General features: G+C 39.3%; 1 protein-coding gene across 2 annotated transcripts in view; it reads left to right on the forward strand.

The window, feature by feature from the left end:
* The window catches only part of LOC128687554 (zwei Ig domain protein zig-8), a 224,129-nt gene that overhangs the window by 120,451 nt on the left and 76,411 nt on the right, over window positions 1-27,267 (forward strand). For both annotated transcript variants that reach the window (XM_070084133.1, XM_053775020.2), the window contains exon 2: window positions 24,314-24,423. In XM_070084133.1, coding sequence (XP_069940234.1) covers window positions 24,314-24,423 — 110 coding nt within the window. The remainder of the gene's footprint in view (window positions 1-24,313; window positions 24,424-27,267) is intronic.

Here is a 27,267-nt window from a genome sequence, read left to right on the forward strand (position 1 = left end):
GAGTATGCAGCACTAGTTTGGAATCCACACCTAGTCAAGCACGTCAAGAAACTAGAGAAAGTGCAAAGGTTTGCAACAAGACTAGTCCCAGAGCTACGGGGATTGACCTACGAAGAAAGGTTGAGGGGAAATCGGCCTGACGACACTGGAGGACAGGAGAGTCAGGGGAGACATGATAACGACATATAAAATACTGCGCGGAATAGACAAGGTGGACAAAGACGGGATGTTCCAGGGAAGGGGCAGAGACACAAGAGGTCACAATTGGAAGTTGAAGACTCAGATGAATCAAAGGGATGTTAGGAAGTATTTCTTCAGTCATAGAGTAGTCAGACCGTGGAATAGCCTAGAAAGTGACGTAGTGGAGGCGGGAACCATACATAGTTTTAAGGCGAGGTATGATAAAGCTCATGGGGCAAGGAGAGAGAGAACCTAGTAGCAACCAGTGAAGAGGCGGGGCCAGGAGCTATGACTCGACCCCTGCAACCACAAATAGGTGAGTACAAATAGGTGAGTACACAGTCTGGGAAGTGATGCAGTGGAGGCAAGATCCATACATAGCTTTAAGAAGAGGTATGATAAAGCTCATGGATCGGGAAGAGTGACCTAGTAGCGGCCAGTGAAGAGGCGAGGCCAGGACCTGTGGCTCGACCCCTGCAACCACAACTACATGAGTACAACTAGGTGAGTACACACACACACACACCTGCTACTAGACACCTTCACCCAAACACCTGTCTACTACGGTCTATCACCACCCACATACCTACTACGATCCACCACCACTTCCACTACTCACACACCTGCCACCATTCCTACTATCAACTGGACTACCAGCTCCTCCAAATCGTTCTCTCGTATGCTGTTAAACGCTTTAAAATCTGAAGTATTGTACTGATGTCAAATGAAATTTGAAGGCAAATCGGCGCAGCAGTTCTTCAGGGATGTTTGGGCTAAACCTGGGTGGTTTAAACGAAAAGCTGCACTTGTTAAACCAAGAACTATGTTGGTTCAATGAAATCCTCACTTTGGTAAACATTGAACTTTGGTTAGTTAAACGACGACTCCCTAACGTTAAGAATAATTCTGGGTAATAATGAGGAAGTTACAGTCAGATAATCCCTAGGGTAAAAGGAAGCAGCTGAAGTTGGAACACAACAGTCACTCAGAGATAATGAAACGGGTGAAACGGGAACCCAACAGTTATCGAGTGATGGAAAAGGAACAGAAGATAGAACACAACAGTCTTTCTGATGAGATAACAGGACCTAGAACGCAACGATTATCCAAAGGTGAAAAGCAAGAGAAGTTGAACCCCAGCAGTGATTCTGAGAGAACGAAACAACACATATAAGAACCGAAGTCACCCAAAGATGATGCCTTGTAATTATATTCATCAAAAATTGCTAATCCGTGTTTTTTTTTTGTACAGCGCCTGGTGGGAATGGGAGGTAATTAGGTTCGATTCGAGGAAGAGGTCAGATACGACCCATTGGATCAGAACCTTCTCACCGGCGACAAAGAACCTCTCTTGAAGGGAGAGGGAGGGGGAAGGGACTGACAGTACTGAATGTACAAATATAATGAGCAAATATATGTTTATTGTCTCGTTGATTTGCTAGTTGATACTGCTCTACGTGATTTGATAAGACTCTAAAAAGAGCGAAACGTGTGTTGATAAGGCTAGAAAGAGTGAAACGTGACTTGATAAGACTACATACAGAGAAGTAACTTGAAAAAACTTTAAAAGGAGCAAAACCTAACTTGATAAGACTACGCAGAGCGAAGCGTTACTTGATAAAACACAGAGAGAAATGATGCCACGGTACGAGGTGGCTTTGCTCTTGTCTCCTCTCCTCAACGAAGAGGGAGCATTGGTAAATCCCCTAGAAGCTTTCCAGCGGTGATCCAGACAATACTTCGAGCTCACATGATGGCAGATAACGAGCCATGGGTTTCCTAATGGAAGCCAGAGGCAAAACAAAGAGTTCCCATAATGATAGTAGCCGGTGAATCCCACTGCCCATGACGTGCCTACACTTTTCCAGTAGCTGGGAACATTATGTTCCATACACTTTTACCCTGGATTTCAGAAGGAGGGCTCATAAGTGAACTGTATGTCACTGGAAGCAAAAATTACAGGGAAAATGTTATGCTGATCTGAGGATGGGTTAGAGGGGAATATTAAGTGGAAGGATAATCTATTCTGAAGGATGGCTGCTGCTGCTGCTGCTGCTGCTGCTGGTGTTGGTGATACAGCTGCTGCTGATGGTACTGCTGCTCGTGATGCTGCTGTTGCTACTGCAGCTGCTATTCTTTGCTGGTGCTATTACGACTGCTACTGCTGCTGCTGTTTCTGCTGTTGGTGCTGCCGCTGCTACTGCAACTATTGCTCTTAATGCTTCTGTTGTTGCAGCTGTTGTCAGAGGCTTTCTGATGCTGTAATAACCCCGAAGGCATCTCTTGTCCAACAGGAAAAATCATCTCCAAAAACCTACCCGAACAGAAACAAGGCTATGATTAGCGAACGGAGGACCAAGTCTCCACCCTCCTTACAGTGAATAACCCTCACATATCTACAGCTTAACGAAATCAAATAAACAGGAGGATAAAGAAAAAAATGAACTCTTTTAGGTTTTGCTTCCTGTTGGAAAAATCTAAATTAAACTTAGACCAAGAATGCTTCTAAATAATAATAATAATAATAATAATAATAATAATAATAATAATAATAATAATAATAATAATAATAATAATAATAATAATAATAATAATAATTATAATAATAATAATTTAATTATTATTATTATTATTATTATTATTATTATTATTATTATTATTATTATTATTATTATTATTATTATTATTATAAATTCATTGAGAAATTGGGAGAGCTGGGAGGCAGTCAGGATCGATCCCTGGAAAGGGACAATACTCGAATTTCCTGGGTTCAACACCAGCACTTTACCGGTAACAAGACACCTTCCTTAATGGCAAAATGGAATATATGTATGTTTATCAGTGACAACACTGCGACAAGACTGGAGCTCGAACTCGTGTTGTTTTAGCTCGCCTCATGGTGAGGGAAAATGCACGATGCTCTAACCCACTGGACGATCCAATCCTACAAAGATCAGGCACCCAGCAGTGCTAGGTGTTGTACATGGTCCAGTGGGTTAGAGCGTCGTGAATTTTCTCTCACCATGAGGCAGGCTAAAGCAACACGGGTTCGAGCCCCCGGTTAGTCGCAGTGTTGTTATTGATTAAATACTACTCGTTCATGGTTACAATAATATCTATATATATATATATATATATATATATATATATATATATATATATATATATATATATACACGAGCTCGACTTCATTATCTCAAGCATGTATAAGCACGGGAAAAACGCGTTGTGGATGCTTTCTAGGTCCTTAATTCCACGTTAAATATATGCGTGGGGGTGACAGAATGAGTGGCAAAGAGAATGAGAAAGAGCGAGAGAGAGAGAGAGAGAGAGAGTGGTGGGGAGAAAAGACTATTGCTCACGCGACACTCTGATGGTCGGGAATTTTCCCCGCGAGTGGTGTCATCTGTCAAATTTTTGGCGACCGTCCAAAGACCAACCAATATGCTAGACTCATTCTGTAAGTTAAGCAACTTTCACTGTACCTTAAGCAACTTTCACTGTACCTTAAGCAATTTTCACTAACTTTAGCAATTTTTTTCACTGGATGCTAAGCAACTGTCACTGTAACCTAAGCGATTTTCACAGTAATCTCAACAATTATGATAATACACTAGAATTTTCACAACAATTTTAAGCAAATTTAACGGCACGCTAAATAATTTTCACGATGCAATAGACAAATATCCAGATGCATTAAAAAATATTCACGGTCCACCAAACAATTTTCACAGTACCTTAAAAAATTTAATTTCTATAGAAAACAATTGTCACCTTATGTATATATACATATATATATAAATATATATATATATATATATATATATATATATATATATATATATATATATATATATATATATATATATATATATATATATATATATATATATATATATATATATATATATATATATATATATATATATATATATATATATATATATATATATATATATATATATATATATATATACATATATATATATATATATATATATATATATATATATATATATATATATGCAACACAACCACTGTGAAAGAATAGAGAAATTTCAAGCTCTTTCGTGACTACTCACAAATGTGAGTAGTCACGAAATGTGAGTAGTCACGAAATGTGAGTAGTCACGAAATGTGAGTAGTCACGAAATATGAGTAGTCACGAAAGCGCTTGGAATTTCCCTATTCTTTTACAGTGATTGTTTTGCATATTCTAAAATCACCTGTTTACTGTGATCTCATTGCATATATATATATATATATATATATATATATATATATATATATATATATATATATATATATATATATATATATATATATATATATATATATATATATGTATATATATATATATATATATATATATATATATATATATATATATATATATATATATATATATATATATATATATATATATATATATATATCCGTGAAGCTTAAAATAAAGTGTGATGGATGGAATACTGCAATGGCAGAGAGAGTAAATCTTTATAATTTTGTTTAGGAATGTGTCGCCATTTCTTTTTAAATGCCCCTGACAATGACATCGGTGACGAATTCCGCTTGACAGCCATTCAATTACTGAATACTGGGAGCACAATGCAGTATCAATACATATGTATCCATGGGTCACTGCTCAGGAAATTGATTATACGAAAAATGTATATTTTTTCACATTGGACACATTGTAGAGTAAGTTATATATAAGCCATAAGCGCATGTGTTCTGAAAATTGAACTCACATATACATGGATACATACACATGCGTGAAAACACATATATGTAATTTCATTCTGCTAAGAGCCATGATCGTTTAGCAAGATACAAGGCTAGTACCGTACCATCTAGCAGCACACCAAGGCTAGTACCGTACCATCTAGCAGCACACCAAGGCTAGTACCGTACCATCTAGCAGCACACCAAGGCTAGTACCGTACCATCTAGCAGCACACCAAGGCTAGTACCGTACCATCTAGAAGCGCACCAACTCTAGAACCATACCATCTAGTAGCACACCAAGACTAGTACCATACCATCTAGTAGCACACCAATGCTAGTACCATACCTTCTAGCAGCACGCCAAGTCGAGAACTATACCATCTAACAGCACACCAAGGCTAGTACCGTACCATCTAGCAGCACACCAAGGCTAGTACCGTACCATCTAGCAGCACACCAAGGCTAGTACCGTACCATCTAGAAGCACACCAACTCTAGAACCATACCATCTAGTAGCACACCAAGACTAGTACCATACCATCTAGTAGCACACCAAGACTAGTACCATACCATCTAGTAGCACACCAATGCTAGTACCATACCTTCTAGCAGCACACCAAGTCGAGAACTATACCATCTAACAGCACACCAAGGCTAGTACCATACCATCTAGTAGCACACCAAGGCTAGTACCATACCATCTAGTAGCACACCAATGCTAGTACCATACCTTCTAGCAGCACGCCAAGTCGAGAACTATACCATCTAACAGCACACCAAGGCTAGTACCGTACCATCTAGCAGCACACCAAGGCTAGTACCGTACCATCTAGCAGCACACCAAGGCTAGTACCGTACCATCTAGAAGCACACCAACTCTAGAACCATACCATCTAGTAGCACACCAAGACTAGTACCATACCATCTAGTAGCACACCAATGCTAGTACCATACCTTCTAGCAGCACGCCAAGTCGAGAACTATACCATCTAACAGCACACCAAGGCTAGTACCGTACCATCTAGCAGCACACCAAGGCTAGTACCGTACCATCTAGCAGCACACCAAGGCTAGTACCGTACCATCTAGTAGCACACCAAGTCGAGAACTATACCATCTAACAGCACACCAAGGCTAGTACCATACCATCTAGTAGCACACCAAGGCTAGTACCATACCATCTAGTAGCACACCAAGGCTAGTACCGTACCATCTAACAGCACACCAAGGCTAGTACCGTTTTATAATCAGTTGTTCATGAGTCAGCAATTACAAAGGGTCTTTAAAATGAAAAAAAAAATAATTATTTGACATTTAGCGTATTGTCGGAGTTCTTCTATGGGTGAAAAGTCGTCGGATAATTTTTTTTACCTCCTCTGAGACGTTTTGATATTACAATTTTTGGGTTACGTGATTGTCTGCTAATCAAGATGAGAAATATTTTGTAAAAATGGGATTTTGCTGGTCAAAACACAGGAAGTAGAAGCATTAGTAGTAGAAGTAGTAGAGATAGTAGTAGTAATCGTAGAAGTAGTAGTAGGTATGTAATCCATCCTTGTTTAGCTTTGCTGTAGAATCTCTGTAGCCGTTTTTCTAATGCAGAATAACGATAATTTTTACCAAATGGTTCTTGCCGGTAGTGGCTGCAGGAGACAGAGCGTCAGGAGGAAGCCTAATACTTTACTGTCTTAACCTCTACCATTTGATAAAAGTAGATAGTTAGCCGTCGGTATAGTAGTAGTATTTAGTGGTGGTAGTAGTTCTAGAAGTAGTAGTAGTCGTAGTGGACAGTACTTCTCTGCATATAGACCCTAGGATATTACCACTTATTCATGTACACCCCTCCCTCCCTCCTCTCTCTCTCTCTCTCTCTCTCTCTCTCTCTCTCTCTCTCCATGTGTGGTGGTAGTTCATCTACATTGAGTAGCACACTGCAGCAATTTGATAGGAAAAAAATGCTCACTGCAGAGTGTATTTACATTTGATGTCGCTACTGACAATGGTGGCATATTCATCATTTGATTACCTGTCAAACTTTTGCTGTAGCTACGCAGCACTTCCATTCGTACCCAACATTTCAGTATTTATAGCTCAGATCCGGCAGATCTTGTTTCGTTTCTCCTTCCTAAATAAGATCAGTCTGTGTTATGGTTATTGTAATGATTGGAAAGTACCAGGAATATTATAAAGCCCTTAAGAAATGAGAGGCAATCATGTTTGATTAGAGGAGACGGAGGTATAGCAAGTGAAAGTTTTCTAATAGCTGCCTATAATGCTAAGTCGTGCAATATCAAAGTCTTAGCAACAGATAATATTCACTAAACGAGGAAATATAGCAGACACAAGAAAAACTTACTTTCCACCAACAGATGATTTGTATAAGCAAGTTCACTACGGCCAAAGTTAAATGCAAAGAAAAACAAATGGGAATAAAAATAGCAGAGGGTCTCTCTCTCTCTCTCTCAATTACTAACAGTGATTGCACACGCTGTGGATCAGCAATATGATGTGAAACAGCTGGTTGCTAGCGATAGTCTGGGTGGCTAGAGCGTACCACCTGCCAGGTAATTGTAGCATCCAACCAACCCTTTTCTAAAACATTGGACAGCCTAGACATTCAGGGTTAACCAGACCAGCTAGGATCGTTGACTGACCACTAGGTGGTTCAGGTCCACGGTGCTTACAAATGGGTGAAATGGCCTGCAGGATCGTGGGTTTCTAAATGGAGCGTGTCGAATTCGAAGTGAGTGCCCACTAACAACGCGGAAGTAGCTAACGTGTCATATAGAGGTACTAATTCTCTCGTAGATCCTTCCCCGGCATCAAGGCATAATTCTGAATGGGGATAACTCGGGAAAATCCATTCAGATATGCATATTATTTTCCTAATTTGCATAATAAAGAAACTTATAAGTAATTTATTGCGTTTCTCATGTGTCGTTGTCCATTTATTTTATTTCAGCGTAGTCGCTTCCAACGGTCTCACAACATTAGTGAAGAGGATTGAAATGTTGAAAAGGATTTTGCCAAGTTGATTGGGTTGATTGTAGAGGGATAATATTGCATAAATCGTTATATTGACAGTGGATCTTTGTAGTTTCCCCAGGAGCTCTGGGAAGAGGATATATCTGGGGAAAAGTGCTTCATGTCAGCGTTTTACGAGAAATAATGAAAAATAATTCCTTTAACGATACACTCCAGGATGTAAACAGTTTATGTTAATGGGCCTGTTTTTACATTTGGTCAAAATCTAGTCTATCTGTCTAATGTAACTAAACTTCGCCTAATATAATCTAGCCTAACCATAACTGGTACACCCTAACCGAAACAAAACTTGCCTAACCTAACTTAACCAGATTAATCTAATCTAACCCCTAACCTAGTCCTGCTGAAATTAACATATATAAATACATGTTAATTTGCCTAACTTACTTGATAAATCACCTTCCTTCAGTTAGCATTTTCAAGTGTAGAGGACAGATAACATGAAGGAAAAAAAGCGAGAAGGGATAAATCTTTGTTTTATTTCCTGTTAAGGCTCAGAGAACCTATATTCAAATGAGTTCATGGACTCGTGGTCAACCACTCAGCCTCCTGAAAATCAATAGCCTTGAAGGCCGTACCCCGTAAAACTCGATTATTGCTGCGTTTTACTGCGCTTAGTACGCTGAAATTGCAGTTTCAGCATTTGAAACTTTCCTGGTTAAAGTGGTCTCATCTTTGCAGCATTAAGTGGAATATCCATGCTCTCTTTTTCTTGTAAAATGATGTAAATACATATTTTCCTTTTTTTTCATTGGTGCGGAAGTGGAATTTCTCTCTCCCGATTAGGGAAACATGTATGGATCCTCTTTACTCGGGAAGTGCAGCGTATGGGCTTTTAGTGTCAAGTGACGAGATCTGCTGTAATAATAATAATAATAATAATAATGATAATAATAATAATAATAATAATAATAATAATAATAATAATAATAATAATAATAATAATAATAAAATAATAATAATAATTATTATAATAATAATTATAATAATAATAGTGCCCTTGACACCTAGTGTCCCTGACACGTAGTGTCCCTGACACCTAGTGCCCCTGATACCCAGAGCCCTTGTAAACCTAGCAGTCAATATGTTCCATAGTGTTGGTCGTTTAGTGTGTGTGTGCGTTTGTGTGTGTGTGTGTGTGTGTGTGTGTGTGTGTGTGTGTGTGTGTGTGTGTGTGTGTGTGTGTGTGTGTGTGTGTGTGTGTGTGTGTGTGTGTGTGTGTGTGTGTGGCATCATGTTATATGAAAATATAACATAAGATAATCTCTCTTTCCCAGTAAATTCAATCGCGGAACAAAAGAAAAGTTCGTGCAAATAAATATCGTTGTTCATACACTTTAAACAATGAAATCTGGCACAAAGCCACAGTCTTAGCACGTAATGAGAAAACGAAAATCCAATTCCAACTTCTCTGTCTTGAGGCAGAACTTACGCACTTTCCTAAAGATAAGTCTCGGGTCGGCTATGTCTTCTTGTAATAACTTCAGATACAGGTTCGTCCATCGTGCCTTGATGAACATATTTATTTGTCAAATGCAGGATTTTTATATTTCGACAAAGATGAAGCCAGACCTTAAATTAAATCAAACCTAATTAAAATTATGAAGTCACAGCTAACCTAGAATCTGAAGAGGAAATTTTTCAAGGCGTTTCGGGTCATCCTGTTCCATTATCGGGTCACAAAGAGGTTTTATTCGGACTAAAACGTCATCCCAAGCGTCGTCTAAAGTTTGACTCCTGGAGCCAGGGTACTAAAACGCTAATTCTTCAAAAAAATATTCGATTACACTTAAATTCATTAGACTTAAAGCTTCTTCTGCTTTGCAGTCTACGGCCACTTACATGCATTGCCTAGTGATACGATATCTGATGTTGTTTATATATTCAAATATCGGAGCTGTGAGGCCCGGATACGCTGGGAGCGCCTCACGGAATTTTAAGCACCGTATTTGAGATCCCACAGGAAGATATTCCTGCACTGGCCTAACCTTCAGACACCTAACTCACCCAAGTTTACTAAAACATTTGGTCTCTTGAAACTTGTGAAGGGTTCTAGAACCCAAGAAATGTGGAGTTATTTTTTCCTTCTTGTATTAATAATCTTTGTATACCTTTGCAATGATAATTGTTAACTTGTGAGAGTTTTTATGATCTTCTTTGCCGTTCACCTGGAAAATTAGAGATAATCGGATCTAATTCAAGGAAATAGAGAATATCTCAGAATTTTTTTTTTGATTTTCAGACCTCCAAAAGAATCACGTTTCACTCCTTGGTGGGACAATAAGCCAAAGAATTCAAAAATTATTTTTTTTTTAAATAAAATTAGAAAGAATCTGTTTTAACATATTGCTGGATAGATATATTACAGTTACTGGAAATATTATATATTTCGCAAACAAAATTAAGCAATATTTGTAAAATTCCTGTAAAACAACGTATCTTTGCTTTAATCAATCTTACTGATCTAAGGCGAATCCTGATTTATTAAGCAATATATAACGTAAGTGGTATATATATATCAATTTCATTACGTTCAGTCTAATGTCTACTGAGTTATAATAAATTAAAAAATATTCTCAGATTGGCCGCCAAAACGCTACTCGCCAAATAAACAAACCCGGCAATATTAGCCAAAAATATACAACATATGAATATTTTTTCATATATATGTGTATATAATACCAGGGGAGGAAAATCTATACAAAATGTATTTTGAAAACAAATAACTCTGACTAAATTTATATAAATTTGCAGAAAAAAGAAATACTGAAATAGCATATTTTGCTGAAATATTTCATGTGGAAATAATAATATGAGAACGTTTATTTTGAAAAGGCAATTACTAGATTAAATTTTTACCAAATGCAGACATACTGGAAAGATGGTGGAGTGACTGTAATATATATATATATATATATATATATATATATATATATATATATATATATATATATATATATATATATATATATATATATATATATATATATATATATATATATATATATATATATATATATATATATATATAATGTATTGGTAGATAAAAGACTGTTGAGTAGACTTCAGGATGTACATGTTTATAGAGGGGCCACAGATATATCAGATCACTTTCTAGTTGTAGCTACACTGAGAGTAAAAGGTAGATGGGATACAAGGAGAATAGAAGCATCAGGGAAGAGAGAGGTGAAGGTTTATAAACTAAAAGAGGAGGCAGTTAGGGTAAGATATAAACAGCTATTGGAGGATAGATGGGCTAATGAGAGCATAGGCAATGGGGTCGAAGAGGTATGGGGTAGGTTTAAAAATGTAGTGTTAGAGTGCTCAGCAGAAGTTTGTGGTTACAGGAAAGTGGGTGCAGGAGGGAAGAGGAGCGATTGGTGGAATGATGATGTAAAGAGAGTAGTAAGGGAGAAAAAGTTAGCATATGAGAAGTTTTTACAAAGTAGAAGTGATGCAAGGAGGGAAGAGTATATGGAGAAAAAGAGAGAAGTTAAGAGAGTGGTGAAGCAATGTAAAAAGAGAGCAAATGAGAGAGTGGGTGAGATGTTATCAACAAATTTTGTTGAAAATAAGAAAAAGTTTTGGAGTGAGATTAACAAGTTAAGAAAGCCTAGAGAACAAATGGATTTGTCAGTTAAAAATAGGAGAGGAGAGTTATTAAATGGAGAGTTAGAGGTATTGGGAAGATGGAAGGAATATTTTGAGGAATTGTTAAATGTTGATGAAGATAGGGAAGCTGTGATTTCGTGTATAGGGCAAGGAGGAATAACATCTTGTAGGAGTGAGGAAGAGCCAGTTGTGAGTGTGGGGGAAGTTCGTGAGGCAGTAGGTAAAATGAAAGGGGGTAAGGCAGCCGGGATTGATGGGATAAAGATAGAAATGTTAAAAGCAGGTGGGGATATAGTTTTGGAGTGGTTGGTGCAATTATTTAATAAATGTATGGAAGAGGGTAAGGTACCTAGGGATTGGCAGAGAGCATGCATAGTTCCTTTGTATAAAGGCAAAGGGGATAAAAGAGAGTGCAAAAATTATAGGGGGATAAGTCTGTTGAGTGTACCTGGTAAAGTGTATGGTAGAGTTATAATTGAAAGAATTAAGAGTAAGACGGAGAATAGGATAGCAGATGAACAAGGAGGCTTTAGGAAAGGTAGGGGGTGTGTGGACCAGGTGTTTACAGTGAAACATATAAGTGAACAGTATTTGGATAAGGCTAAAGAGGTCTTTGTGGCATTTATGGATTTGGAAAAGGCGTATGACAGGGTGGATAGGGGGGCAATGTGGCAGATGTTGCAAGTGTATGGTGTAGGAGGTAGGTTACTGAAAGCAGTGAAGAGTTTTTACGAGGATAGTGAGGCTCAAGTTAGAGTATGTAGGAAAGAGGGAAATTTTTTCCCAGTAAAAGTAGGCCTTAGACAAGGATGTGTGATGTCACCGTGGTTGTTTAATATATTTATAGATGGGGTTGTAAGAGAAGTAAATGCGAGGGTCTTGGCAAGAGGCGTGGAGTTAAAAGATAAAGAATCACACACAAAGTGGGAGTTGTCACAGCTGCTCTTTGCTGATGACACTGTGCTCTTGGGAGATTCTGAAGAGAAGTTGCAGAGATTGGTGGATGAATTTGGTAGGGTGTGCAAAAGAAGGAAATTAAAGGTGAATACAGGAAAGAGTAAGGTTATGAGGATAACAAAAAGATTAGGTGATGAAAGATTGAATATCAGATTGGAGGGAGAGAGTATGGAGGAGGTGAACGTATTCAGATATTTGGGAGTGGACGTGTCAGCGGATGGGTCTATGAAAGATGAGGTGAATCATAGAATTGATGAGGGAAAAAGAGTGAGTGGTGCACTTAGGAGTCTGTGGAGACAAAGAACTTTGTCCTTGGAGGCAAAGAGGGGAATGTATGAGAGTATAGTTTTACCAACGCTCTTATATGGGTGTGAAGCGTGGGTGATGAATGTTGCAGCGAGGAGAAGGCTGGAGGCAGTGGAGATGTCATGTCTGAGGGCAATGTGTGGTGTGAATATAATGCAGAGAATTCGTAGTTTGGAAGTTAGGAGGAGGTGCGGGATTACCAAAACTGTTGTCCAGAGGGCTGAGGAAGGGTTGTTGAGGTGGTTCGGACATGTAGAGAGAATGGAGCGAAACAGAATGACTTCAAGAGTGTATCAGTCTGTAGTGGAAGGAAGGCGGGGTAGGGGTCGGCCTAGGAAGGGTTGGAGGGAGGGGGTAAAGGAGGTTTTGTGTGCGAGGGGCTTGGACTTCCAGCAGGCATGCGTGAGCGTGTTTGATAGGAGTGAATGGAGACAAATGGTTTTTAATACTTGACGTGCTGTTGGAGTGTGAGCAAAGTAACATTTATGAAGGGATTCAGGGAAACCGGCAGGCCGGACTTGAGTCCTGGAGATGGGAAGTACAGTGCCTGCACTCTGAAGGAGGGGTGTTAATGTTGCAGTTTAAAAACTGTAGTGTAAAGCACCCTTCTGGCAAGACAGTGATGGAGTGAATGATGGTGAAAGTTTTTCTTTTTCGGGCCACCCTGCCTTGGTGGGAATCGGCCGGTGTGATAATAATAATAATATATATATATATATATATATATATATATATATATATATATATATATATATATATATATATATATATATATATATATATATATATATATATATATATATATATATATATATATATATATATAAAGTGAATACGGAAGCTAGGAAAGTGGATCCCCCGACCCAGCATCCTTCTTAGATAACCCAGATGACGCTCTCACGCACCAAATGAAACGAGACCCATCTATCACCAACCTTTCTTCACGTCATATTATCGTAAATGGAGTTTTCTTCTTAATGGCTGCTCCTGATGACGTAAATATAAAACCTCCATGGAGGATGTATGGGGTTCTTAGTTTTAGTCCTTTGATAGCCACATAGCTTTAGTATTGGGATAGTCACAAAGCTTAAATCCTGGGAGTCCTGGGACAGCAACATACCTTCAGCCCTCGGAGAGCTACATAGCTTCAGATCTGGTACAGCCACATAGATCCAGTCCTGGCACAGCCATATACTTAGAGTTTTAGGATAGCCTGTGCAGCTATCATGGCTTTCACTAATATTTATTCGAAAATAACGCAATGACTTTGTAAATATAAAAACCGAAATCGCCAAAATTTCTCTTATACCTTATATCGTCGGTGGCATGAGAAGGTTTGAGAAACTTCAGAGCAGCATTGAAGAACGCAAACAAGAAATCCTTCGGTAGTATTTATGTTAGGCCACTTATTCAGTACACTACCCCAGCGGGACCAGGAGCTGTACTTCGACCCCCTACAGCGGAAAATCGATGAGTACAAGTTAGTGAGCACACAGACACACACACACACATTCACTCATATATATACACACACGCACATATACACACAGTCACATATAAATAAATACACACACATACACACAGACACATACAGACACACACACACACACACATCACAGACATATGTAGGGACATGAAAATTGGAGAGTGAAGAGAAGCCGTGTGACAGAATACAGATTAGGAAGGAAGCAAATTGGAATATGGCACCGGGAAAGAGACCAAACCATGAGTATCTGATCCATCACCAGACGAACACATTAATCCCATCACTTAGGCAACACATGCAAGACGAACACATTAACCTCATCACTTAGGCAACACATGCAAGACGAATACATTAACCTCATCACCTAGGCAACACATGCAAGACGAACACATTAACCTCATCACCTAGGCAACACATGCAAGACAAACACATTAATCACATCACTTAGGCAACACATGCAAGACGAACACATTAACCTCATCACTTAGGCAACACATGCAAGACGAACACATTAACCTCATCACCTAGGCAACACATGCAAGACGAACACATTAACCTCATCACCTAGGCAACACATGCAAGACGAACACATTAACCTCATCACCTAGGCAACACATGCAAGACGAACACATTAACCTCATCACCTAGGCAACACCTGCAAGACGAACACACACCTCCCTTTCCTCTGAAGCCCTTTCACGAGCTCAAATAAATTATACTTTTCAGATCCCTTTATACGATATCATTATCAGCCTCGCTGGTCAGAAGAGGACAGTGATTGACAAACAGAGGATCGATTCTCCATCACCTTTTAAGCTTATTGACCCATAGCTTTTCATGCAATTTACGTACTTAGTGAGGTCTTGGATACGTTGGCTGCCAACGAGTAATAAATACAATTTGTTTATTTTGTTTATTATCATTAATAATATTAATTAAGGAAAGCACATGTTTTTTTTAAAACTTCGATCAAGAAACTAAAATTTCCTTACTGTGTCACTTGTTCGACTTTATTCTCTCGAAAATCACTAAGAGCGAAGCAGATTTCTAACTTCCAGATTTGAGCAATCAACTCTTGGATCTAAAATACATATTCATCTATTGGATCAGAATGATCCTGGTCACACTAATTTTGTAGCTAAACTTGTCTGACCAAATAAACCTTTGGAACTGGACGTTTCTGATCATTGAATCTTTGGAGTTGAATTGTAACAATCAGTAAACCCATGCAGTTTAACTGTCCACACCAATAAACTCTTAAAGCTGAACTGTCCTGACAGAAAACTGCAGCTTCAGAGTCCTGATCAATAAACCATCAAAGCTGAACTGTACTAATCAATAAACGATTGAAGCGGAACTGTCCGAATCAATGAACCACGGAGGAGAACTCCTCTGCATCAATGAACCTTTGAAGCAGAACATTAAACTTAATGAAACAGCGAGGAGTGAACAAAAGGTCATGGGGATCTGTTTCAATTGGCTGAGTTATACATCACCGGGACTTGATCCTGACAGGAAGATCGACACACATACATTATGCAATCAAATGAGAGAGCGCCGTCATGACCGCAATCGCAATGCGGATAGCTAGGTCAACAATTCTGATAAATGGACATGCAATGAGGATATTGCAATGCGGACAATATGATCGAGAGAGTGTAAACAGACAATGCAAGAAATATAAGTCAGCAAAACCTACACAAATACTGCAGTGACGATAGCAAGGTCACTGCAGTGTAGATTCACTGCATGTAAACAAAGATAATAAGAAACCTAAAGCAACAGAACCTATAAAAAAATATAGTACAACGCAGATAGGCTGAAAATCTGTAAATAAAAAAACGTAAAGACGCAACAGCTGTAAATACGATAATTCAACCATTTAAGACATTATTATACTCACTGGGAAGCACTAAACCTGGGAAATGGAGGATAATCAAGTATATTCTCAGGAAGAAATGCATAGTACCAAATGGGAAAGGAAGACAATCAGGTTTGACCTCAGGAATAGATGCGTAGTTCCAAGTGGGAAAGGAAGACAATCAGGTTTGCCCACAGGAATAAATGCGTAGTTTCAAGTGGGAAAGGAAGACATTCAGGTTTGACCTCAAGAATAAATGCGTAGTTCCAAGTGGGAAAGGAAGACACTCACAGGAATAAATGCGTAGTTCCAAGTGGGAAAGGAAGACAATCAGGTTTGACCTCAGGAATAAATGCGTAGTTCCAAGTGGGAAAGGAAGACAATCAGGTTTGACCTCAGGAATAAATGCGTAGTTCCAAGTGGGAAAGGAAGACAATCAGGTTTGACCTCAGGAATAAATGCGTAGTTCCAAGTGGGAAAGGAAGACTGCTGAGGCACCCACAGGTGCATCTTACAGGACCACTTATAATAAACTACTGGAACTGCCTCATGAACGCAGCAATACTCTATAAATTTTAGACAGATGTGTAAAAATATTCCCTTGGGGTACTGTGTAGTACACTTAGCGAATACAAAACCTGTATTATTGAGTAAACGAATTGATGAAACTCTACACAGAGAGAAACGTGACTCGGTAAAGGTCTGCTCAGAGAGAAACCTAACTTAATGAAGCTTCACGCAGAAGCATTACTTGTTAGAGCTTTACTCAGAAAGAAATTTGACTTGATGAAACTCGACACAGAAGCATGACTTGATAAACGTCTACGCAGAGTAAAACATAATTTGATAAAACTCCATACAGTGAAACATAAATTAATGAAGCTCTGCACTCATTGTAATATGATTAGATGAAGTTCTCCAAAGAGTGACACATAACTTAACAAAGGTTTACACAGAGTGAAACATGACGATAAATGTCTACACAGGGTGAAACATGACGATAAATGTCTACACAGAGTGAAACATGACGATAAATGTCTACACAGAGTGAAACATGACGATAAAAGTCTACACAGAGTGAAACATAGGTTAACAAAGCTCTATACAGAGCCAATCGTCATCTATAATAAAGGTTCCCTCTGTACTAAGTGTCTGTCGACAGTTCTTGCCCTTCAACGTGGTATGGTAAAACGTCTATGTCACACTGAGACATAGATTTATACCCATTAACTTGAGAACTGTGTCCCAGACGACGCAGGGAGCCGTCAGTCGAAAATGATATCAAAGCATAGAAATGGAGGAACACTACAGCAGGCCTGCAGGCCCATACCAGGTAGGTCCTTATCAAAACCACCCATTTCCACCCGCAAATTTGTTGAACCTTTTTCCAAAGGCACCCATTTGATGGGTATCGTTCGGTTCGTGATTCAGAAGTATCAACATCTTATTAAAGTATTCTCCCAAAATCCATATCAAAATTTTAAGTTAAATAAAAATTAGTCGGGTTATCTCCTACACAGCTCAGAATCAATGTAAGTTTGAAGACGATCATGAAAGGCGTTTCTGAGTCACAGCTCGGAAACCTTGGAGGAAGAAACGGAGAGAAACAAAATCAGTAGGCGCTACTGGTAGTCCTTATTTTGAGGGGGATACCTAATTGTCAAGGATGTAAGATGAAAGCTTGGCTTTCGTGGGTGGAATAGTTCACAACGGACCCACAACACTGTAGACAGGACTCAAACGACGACGTTTCGGTCTGTCCAGGACCAATACCGAGGTGGGATTTCATATTGGTTTCGAGCGGAGCGAAAAGTCTCAAATCTTCCATTTGCAATAAGCACATGCAGCAAAATATATATCGGTATATTTATGTTTGGCGAAACTCCTCCCCCCCCCCAAAAAAAAAAAGAGATACTTAAATGTTTGCAAAAATAAAAGTGCAAATAACATTGCATTGTTATTTACACTTTGAATCCGAATAAAAAAAAATTATATTACAAAAACAGACTCCCGTTTTATCATATCAGAATCCGATCAAGAATATTATTTTAGAGAATAAATCTCAGATTTTATGACTTTGTTATCTGAATTACGCTGGCAAACGTATATATATACGTCGCTATTTCTGTTACTCTAAAAAAAATGGGAACAGGAGTATTTTTTTTCTTCAGTGAAGTTAATATCATTGGGAGATTTGTAAGTCAATATTTATTATGTCGAGAATGGCATCCAAACTGCCAACAAATTGGGTTATACCGGGTCATTTCGGAAGGCGCGCGGTTATCACCCAATTTAGTAGGGGTAAAAAGCCCCCTTCCAAAGATATGCCGTGATGCTGAAGGGCCGCTTGAGCAATGTGGAAAATTAAAAGGCGCAGTACCCTGGCTGGTACAATACACAAAGGCTGCTTGCGGGTTATTTGTGAATTAATCAATGTAGTACTACCGCGTCCTTCCTGTGGCACTCATCATTACCTCCCATTCTCCAGGTGCTGTTACCACCCTGATGGTTCTTACACCACCTGGTGTCCACAGGAAAAGCCAGGGAAAGGCCTCGGCCAGATGGCCAGAAGCTCCAGTGGCGGGTCATCACATGACTAAGACCCATGTCAGGAAACACTTGTCCTGTTTCCTGACGAACCTTACCTAGCCTAACCTGAAGACTTCTTGTTACGGTATTCATGAGGTCACACAGCACTTGGAGAGTGGGAGGTTATCAGACTTGATCTGAGGAAATGGAGGGTAGTTGCAATCCCTTGGATCAAGAACCTTATTTAAACATGAAGGTACCACACTTATAGGTTGAGAACCTAATCGAATACTAATAGTTACATATATATATATATATATATATATATATATATATATATATATATATATATATATATATATATATATATATATATATATATATATATATATATATATATATATATATACAGAGCGAAACTTTGTCGCATTGCAAGATTGTTCCGCAACCTGTCTTTTTGGTAATATCTCTTATCCACAGTTTGCCGTAGGAACTTAAGACGACGTTTGATCCGAGTTTGATCCGAGGAAGAAGGGAAAGGGTGGATACATTTGCTTTGATCAAGAGCCCTTACCACATCACATCAAGGCACCTCCGTTGAAAGGGTCAATTATAACAAACCAGCTTCTGTTGTGGAAAGGGTCCTGTGTACAGAATTATCCAATTTAGCGTATATTACTCTGCCTTCTCAAGTAAGTGTGGCAGCAGTGTGATTATCTGCCATTTGGTGAGGTTGCAGCCGTTGCAAGCCAGGTTATCACGCCTTCAGTCACCTTCGCTGTCACCTTCACATGATTGTGTCGCGGGGGAAAATTACCACCTGGCCTGAAATACGTGTGATGATAGCTGAGTAGCGAGAGGAATGACGACCTCGCTCGACTTTTAACCTCAGCACAGAGCAATTTCCAAAGCTACAATGAAGGAGCTCTCACTCGTCTCTCTCAGCTGTTTTGGGAAACTGGAAAAACTTTAAATCACTAACGTGCACTTATCTAGTTATGTTTGCTGGGGTTAAGACAGCTCCTGGCCCCGTCTTCTTTTTTTGTCACGAAACAGCCATTAGGGAGGATAATAAAGTCAGCTTTCAACTCGATTTCATTATGACAATTTGATCCTCTTATTTCTAGACACTGAAATTAGGCTCGATACTTCTAGATAATCTAAATGTATTGTTAGACTAAATTATTTATTAGGATTTCTTACTGAATCTGAGTCTTAAGAGCTAGAAAACTAGACGTAAGTCTTGTTCTTGTTTCCAATTATTATTATGATTATTATTATTATTATTATTATTATTATTATTATTATTATTATTATTATTATTATTTTATTATTATTATTGTTGTCATTATTATTATTATTATTATTATTATTATTATTATTATTATTATTATTATTATTATTATTATTATTATTATTATTATTTTATTATTATTATTATTGTCATTATTATTATTATTATTATTATTATTATTATTATTAATATTATTATTATTATATTATTATTATTATTATTATTATTATTATTATTATTATTATTATTATTATTATTATTATTGTCATTATTACTATTAATATTATTGTCATTATTATTATTTTTAGTAGTAGTATGTTCAGGGGGAAACGCTGAAACCGTTGGGTTTATAGAGCTCCTGATTAACGGGAGGAATTCAGGGTCGAACGAAGGGTAGAACACATCTCGATTCTTTGGGTCAAGAGCCCCTAATCAACATAAATGAACCTCCTTCGAGGGGGGTTCTATTGATTAACGGTACAGTCAAACTAGGTTGTAGCCAGGGTGAAGGGTGAATCAGACACATAGATGAAATCTATTTAATAATCAACGTTTCTTCCGTATGAAACGAGAGTGGTAAGGAGTAAGTAGATAGGTTGTCAGTGAACGTAAAATGGGAATGTACAGAGTACCTGTGTATTGTGGTAGTACATTCACTATTGTATTGATTCGCTGTGCCAATGCACCAATGGTACCAACATTTTTGCATGCGTGTGTTATGGTCCCTCAGTGTTGCAGCGGGGAGGAGGCTGGAGGCAGAGATGTTGTCTGTGAGATCACGTCTGATGCGAATATCATGACCAGAAGCATGAGGTGGGAAAATACAAGTCGGTGTGGTTTTACGAAACACAGAAAGGATGAAGAGAGATAGGTTGATTAATAGATTAATAAATATGAATTGGGACGATGCGAAGGAGATTCTGAATGGTGGGTAAATAAACATCCAGGAAAGCATGGTGAGTGTGTGTTAGAGAAGTGTGGAAACCCAGTGACTTTGACAGGTTTGACGTGCTGTTGGAGTGTGCTCACGGTAATATCCCTGCCCAAGCCTTGGACTGCTTAAATACGACTTGCCACCTCGTTTTTTTACCACCAACCAAGCATAGAAGGATCGATCGCGTGTGGGACTTGAGCCATTTAATAAAAAAATATAGTTTCTCCGCGTAAAGTAGCAAGTCAACACTCAGAATAGTCAGAATATACCTCGAGAGTTTACCTGGAGAGAGTTCCGGGGGTCAGCGCTCCCGCGGCCCGGTCTGTGACCAGGCCTCCTGGTGGATCAAACAGATTATAACTATTTTTTTTTTCGTTAATATTAAGAATTAATGTAACTTATAAATCAAAGAATTATCTTTAAAATAATGGTAAACAAAACCGACAAAAAAATTAAAAGGAGAAGTGGGCAACGCTTGGGTTTCTTTATTGACTAAATGTTTAAATGTTTCGCTTACTTAACAGGCGTCTTCAGTTAAAGAAATGGAATATAAAGGCAGAAACAGCTTTCCTTTCTCTCTGAGAGTTCACTCTTCACTAGTAAAGGCAGCGGTTACCTCTGTAACAAAGGTATCAGTTACATCTATAACAGAAACAGCTTTAACTTCCCCCAAAAAAAGATAACCTTAATAACATTAACAAAGAAAAGTGTAACTCCTCCAACAAAGACAATTTTTACTCCACCAACACAGAGGTAATTGGCTACTAACAAAGACACTCTCTCACCTCAGTAACAAACACAATTCTCATTGAGATAAAAGCAACTCGCACGCCAATAACAAAGACAACTCTCATTCACTAACTAACAAAACTCTAACTAACACAGAGAAATGTCATTCCTCTAACCTAAACTTAAAGACAGAATTTTACGAATTAAAAATTTTTCAAACTCGTATTTTTAAAAGAACATACTTTTAGGGTTACCTTAAAAATTCTATTTCTTAATAGCGTTTGTATGATACAAAAAAAAAAGCGAAAGGAAGCTAGAAAAGATAGGTTTAGATAATATACAAAAGCATGTATACAAAAGAATCATTAAGACAGTCTGAAATGGGGAACAAAAGTACCAATTACATGCAGGACGAAATTTTACATGATATTTCGGTCTCTTCTTAACTATTATCAAGGGACTTGTTGACGGACCAGGACTGACTGAGACGTCGTTTAGAATTTACCTTTCAAACTATTGGTTAATAATGAATTGTCCTTAGGAAAGGACAAGGCAGTATGGTAGGAAAGATGAGGCCACCGTGTGTGTGTGTGTATTCACCTGGTTGTGGTTGCAGGGGTCGAGTCCAAGCTCCTGGCCCCGCCTCTTCACTGGTCGTTACTAGGTCTCTCTTCCTGCTCCATGAGCTTTATCATACCTCTTCTTAAAGCTATGTATGAATCCTGCCTCCACTACATGACTTCCTAGTCTATTCCACTTGCTGACAACTCTGTGACTGAAGAAATACTTCCTAACATCCCCGTGAGTCATCTGAGTCTTCACCTTCCAACTGTGTCCCCTTGTTGCTGTGTCCCATCTCGGGAACATCCTGTCTCTGTCCACCTTGTCGATTCCTCTCAGTATTTTATATGTCTTTATCATGTCCCCCCCCATCTTTCCTGTCTTCCAGTATCGTCAGGTCGATTTCCCTTAACCTCTCCTCGTAGAACATACCCCCTAGCTCTGGGACTAGTCTTGTTGCAAACCTTTGCACTTTCTCTAGTTTCCTTACGTGCTTGCCTAGGTGTGGGGTTCCAAACTGGTGTTGCGTACTCCAATATGGGTCTATCGTACACAGTGTACAGGGTACTAAACGATTCATTATTAAGATATCGGAATGCTGTTCTGAGGTTTGCTAGGCGCCCATATGCTGCAGCAGATATTTGGCTGATGTGCGCCTCAGGAGATGTGCCCGGTGTTATACTCACCCCATGATCCTTTTCCTTGAGTGAGGGTTGTAGTCTCTGGCCCCCTAGACTGTACTTCGTCTGTGGTCTTCTTTGCCCTTCCCCAATCTTCATGACTTTTCACTTGGTGGGGTTGAACTCCAGGAACCAGTTGCCGGACCAGGCCTGCAGCCTGTCCAGATCCATTTGTAGTTCTGCCTGGTCCTCGTCCGACTGAATTCTTCTCATCAACTTCACATTATCTACAAACAAGGAAACTTCGGAGTCTATTCCTTCCGTCATGTAGTTCACAAATACCAGAAACAGCACCGGTCCTAGGACTGACCCCCGTGGCACCCCGCTCGTTACAGGCGCCCACTCTGACACCTCGCTACGCACTTTGACTCGCTGTTGTCTTCCTGACAGGTATTCCCTGATCCATTGTAGTGCCTTCCCTGTTATCCCTGTTTTTCCCTGTGTGTGTGTGTGTGTGTGTGTGTGTGTGTGTGTGTGTGGCTGGCTGGCATGAAGGAGCTCCACACGCCATGTTATCCTGTGCACTAGCGTTCCTTCACTGCCACCCTGACACACAAGTCTTCTTTTTATTTTCCATCACGCTTGAGTAACGAGCAGCTCTCGTAATACTGATAGTCTGCAGCCAGCCAGCCAGCCAGCCAACCAGTCAGCCAGTCAGCCAGTCAGCCAGTCATCCAGTCATCCAGTCAGCCAGTCAGCCAGTCAGCCAGCTGGCAAGAGAGTCTGCCACACAAATAGCCAACTAATCAACCAAGCAACTCATCAACCAACCAACCAACCTGACAACCAGTTTTATTTTGGTGCTGTTAGGAAAGGTACCCCAAAAATAAAGTGAGGTTATTGTCACAGGGCTCCAATATCGGCCGGGGCCATTTTTATTCCCAACGACACGACTCGTTTGTCCTGACGACGTAATTTGAATATTCCATCTGTTTTCAGACTCTTCAAAGCTCATTTAGTGAGGCTGGGGCCCAGCTTGACTCACCCTGGCCATCCTTGTTAGTTCTTTACTTATGTATATTTGCATGCACACACACATTCACTTACACACACACACACACACACACACACACACACACACACACACACAAAAAAAAAAAAAATAGGTTCAGGAGAGAATGGACCTAATAGCGACCAGCAAAGAAGGGGGCCAGGAGCTGTGAATCGCCTCCTGCAGCCATATATATATATATATATATATATATATATATATATATATATATATATATATATATATATATATATATATATATATATATATATATATATATATATATATATATATATATATATATATATATATATAATGTGTGTATATGCAGGTGAGGGAATTTAAAAATGTGCCTGTGATGCCTTTGTTTAGGGAGGTGTGAAGCGTCTGTGTTACAAAATTGTTTGCGTTTCTTTGCAGAACACGACGGAGTGCGTTGGGTTGCAGCAGCAGCAGGAGTGTGTCGGGTGCGGTGACGCTGGTGACGCTTGCGGCCCTACACACCGTGACAGCCGCCTATGTCCTTGCTGGTCCGTGTTGTGTGTGTGTGTGTGTGTGTGTGTGTGTGTGTGTGTGCGCGTTCATTGGTCCCCCAAAAAAGTCAAATTTGTCTAGATCTTGAAATATAAAAAAAACGCTAATCTTTACATTAATTTTGGCTGCAAATGTAACACATTTGACAGACGTCTAGATTATTTCGATAACCAGACAATTTCACATAGCTGAATCTGCAAGCTAAGATCTGTTATCCTACCTCAGTTTACTCCACAGTTCAGCCTTATCTAAGGCATACCACCGCCACGCAGGATGCTACCCACGACAGTCGGCTAACTCTCAGGTACTGATTTAATGCTAAATAAACAGACGCGGCTGGTATAGAGAGAGTTGCTCACTCGTCTAGACCCGATTCGAGACCCGTTTCGAGATGCGTTTCTATCTTTTAAGCTACGGTCCAGGAGCTATATCTTAAGCTATGAGTCATTTGCTGTCCTCTAAGCATCACAGTTCTCTTCTGTGGAACATAGACCGCTAGTGATTCTCTTCTCCTGTGGAACATAGACCGGTAACTACTGTCAACTGATTTAGGCTGAGAACTGGAACCTACAGACATGGGAGAGGAGGAGAGACGCAGCATCCGTCAGATTTAACGCAGAATTGATCTTCACATCCACATTGCCCGCACAGCTATATTACATTATTCCTGAGTCAAGGCTTCCATTACAACGACATTTCAATCCTGGAATTGAGAATGGCTCAGGATTAACCGAAACATCGTCATAAGGTTCCTCCCTCTCCTGAGTGCGGGTTTTGGGCGATATGTTCCAGCCACGTTTTAAAATTAAATTTATTTTTTATATTCATGGGAAGTCACTAAAACTGCACCTGAAAAATTGGGAGATAATTAGACTTGATCCAATGAAAGGGAAGATGGCTCTAATTCCTCAGGTCAAGAGCCCTTCACCCACCTCAAAGCATCCAACGTTTTGAACGGATTCCCTCTTTTAAAGGATTCCTAAATTAAAGAAATTTCCCTCCTTAAAGGGATCCCATTTCTAAGGGATGGTCCATTAAAGGATCCCCTTTCTAAGGGATACTCCATTAAAGGGATTCCTCTTTCATGAAGGGATTCCCTTTGTTGGGAATCCCCCAAATAAATGTATATCTCCTTTAAGAGACCCTCTTTTTAAAGGAGCTCCCTTTAATGGATCACTCGTGAAGATATCCCCATTAAAGGGATTCCCGTTAAAAGGATACTATATTTAATGCATCACCCTAATTAAAGAAATCTCCCCCGCAAGAGAACCCTCTTCAAGGGATCCCTTAAAAGAATCCTTCATTAAGGGACCTTCCCTTTTAAAGGATCCCTTCCTTCGGTAACAGATCCCCCTTTAAGGGACCCTCCCTTTTAAACGCCCCTTTCCCTCAATAGCAGATCCCCTTGAAAGGATGCTACATTTTAAGGGATCCTCCCTTTCAAAGGATCCTCCTCTAAGGGATCCTCACCCTTAAAGGATCCTTCCTTTTAAGGGTCCCTCCCTGTTACAGTATCCTCCTTTAAGGGATACTCCCTTTCAAAGGATCCTCCTCTAAGGGATCCTCACCCTTAAAGGATCCTTCCTTTTAAGGGTTCCTCCCTGTTACAGTATCCTCCTTTAAGGGATACTCCCTTTTAAAGGATCCCCCGTTTAAGGGATCCTTGAGGGGATTCTCACTGTGAGCCTCGAGATGTTATTGTTACGTCACCTGTTCAGCCTCACTGTTTATCTCCAGCTCTGAAGGTCTCCAATAGAAGCCAAGCCAGTGTATCCTCTACACTCTGCTGTATGTATGTATTCAAATTTGCTTGTGTTGGATTAGGTAGCGGCTTTGCGTGCAGTAAGCCGGGGATACGAATGTGCTCCTTAGATATGAGCAGTTTGGAGACGCAGGAGGTCCGATCCGCTAATTTCGGGACGTAAATCCTATTTACTGGCAGTGTAAATTGTGTTTACAGCTCTGGTGTGTACTTAGTAATGATTGGAGTGATGCACGCGCATATATATAGTGAGATATACACATTCAAGTGCGTACACTCGCATATACACACACACACACATCCAAACACGGATTCTTAATCACTCACTCTCACACATTTTCTCTCTCTCTCTCTCTCTCTCTCATATAAGAAAGATCAAAACAAAGGGTTAGTCACGCAGATGAAACAGACGGCAGGAAGGAAAAGTTTATGTAGACATCACTGGCAAAGTGAGCTGTTATTGAGCAAGACATTGCATATATTGCATGTGTTGCATGTGTTGCTAGGTAAGTTATGATTGAACGAGGCTTGGCGCTAGGAGGGCAGTGATTAACAGGGCTTGTTGTATGGCGCTACGTGATTTGTGATTGGCCAAAACACGGTGTGTGTGTGTGTGTGTGTTGTTAAGTGAGCTGATATTTGTGGGGAAATAACACTGATTATGAAAAATGTTTTTGTTAGGGCAATGTTTACCTCTGCTTCTAGAGCATTATCAAATCATGGAGAGAGCGAAACATTGGGATAATAGAGACTCTTTCTGCAGCCTGTGCCTTTCCTTCACAGATTTATTATTTCTGGCTGGTCAGCTCTCCTATCAATATGCAGAGTTGCAACAGTGCAAGGTATACCTGGGGTATACCTGAAGGGGGGCCAACGCCCCAGTTAGATACAATCTCACATTCCTATATCTTTTCGAGCAGAAAAAACACAGTTAAAGGTTGTACTTGAAATATCTCGGGTATAAACATTAGAAATATGTTAGATTGATAGAGAATTGTACCAACAAGTATATGGAAGATATTTCAAGCTTGGATTACTAAAATATTCTTTGGCATAATTCATTTTTTTTTTTAATTTT

The sequence above is a fragment of the Cherax quadricarinatus genome, chromosome 11, assembly GCF_038502225.1.
Source record: "Cherax quadricarinatus isolate ZL_2023a chromosome 11, ASM3850222v1, whole genome shotgun sequence".
NCBI classification, from domain to species: domain Eukaryota; kingdom Metazoa; phylum Arthropoda; class Malacostraca; order Decapoda; family Parastacidae; genus Cherax; species Cherax quadricarinatus.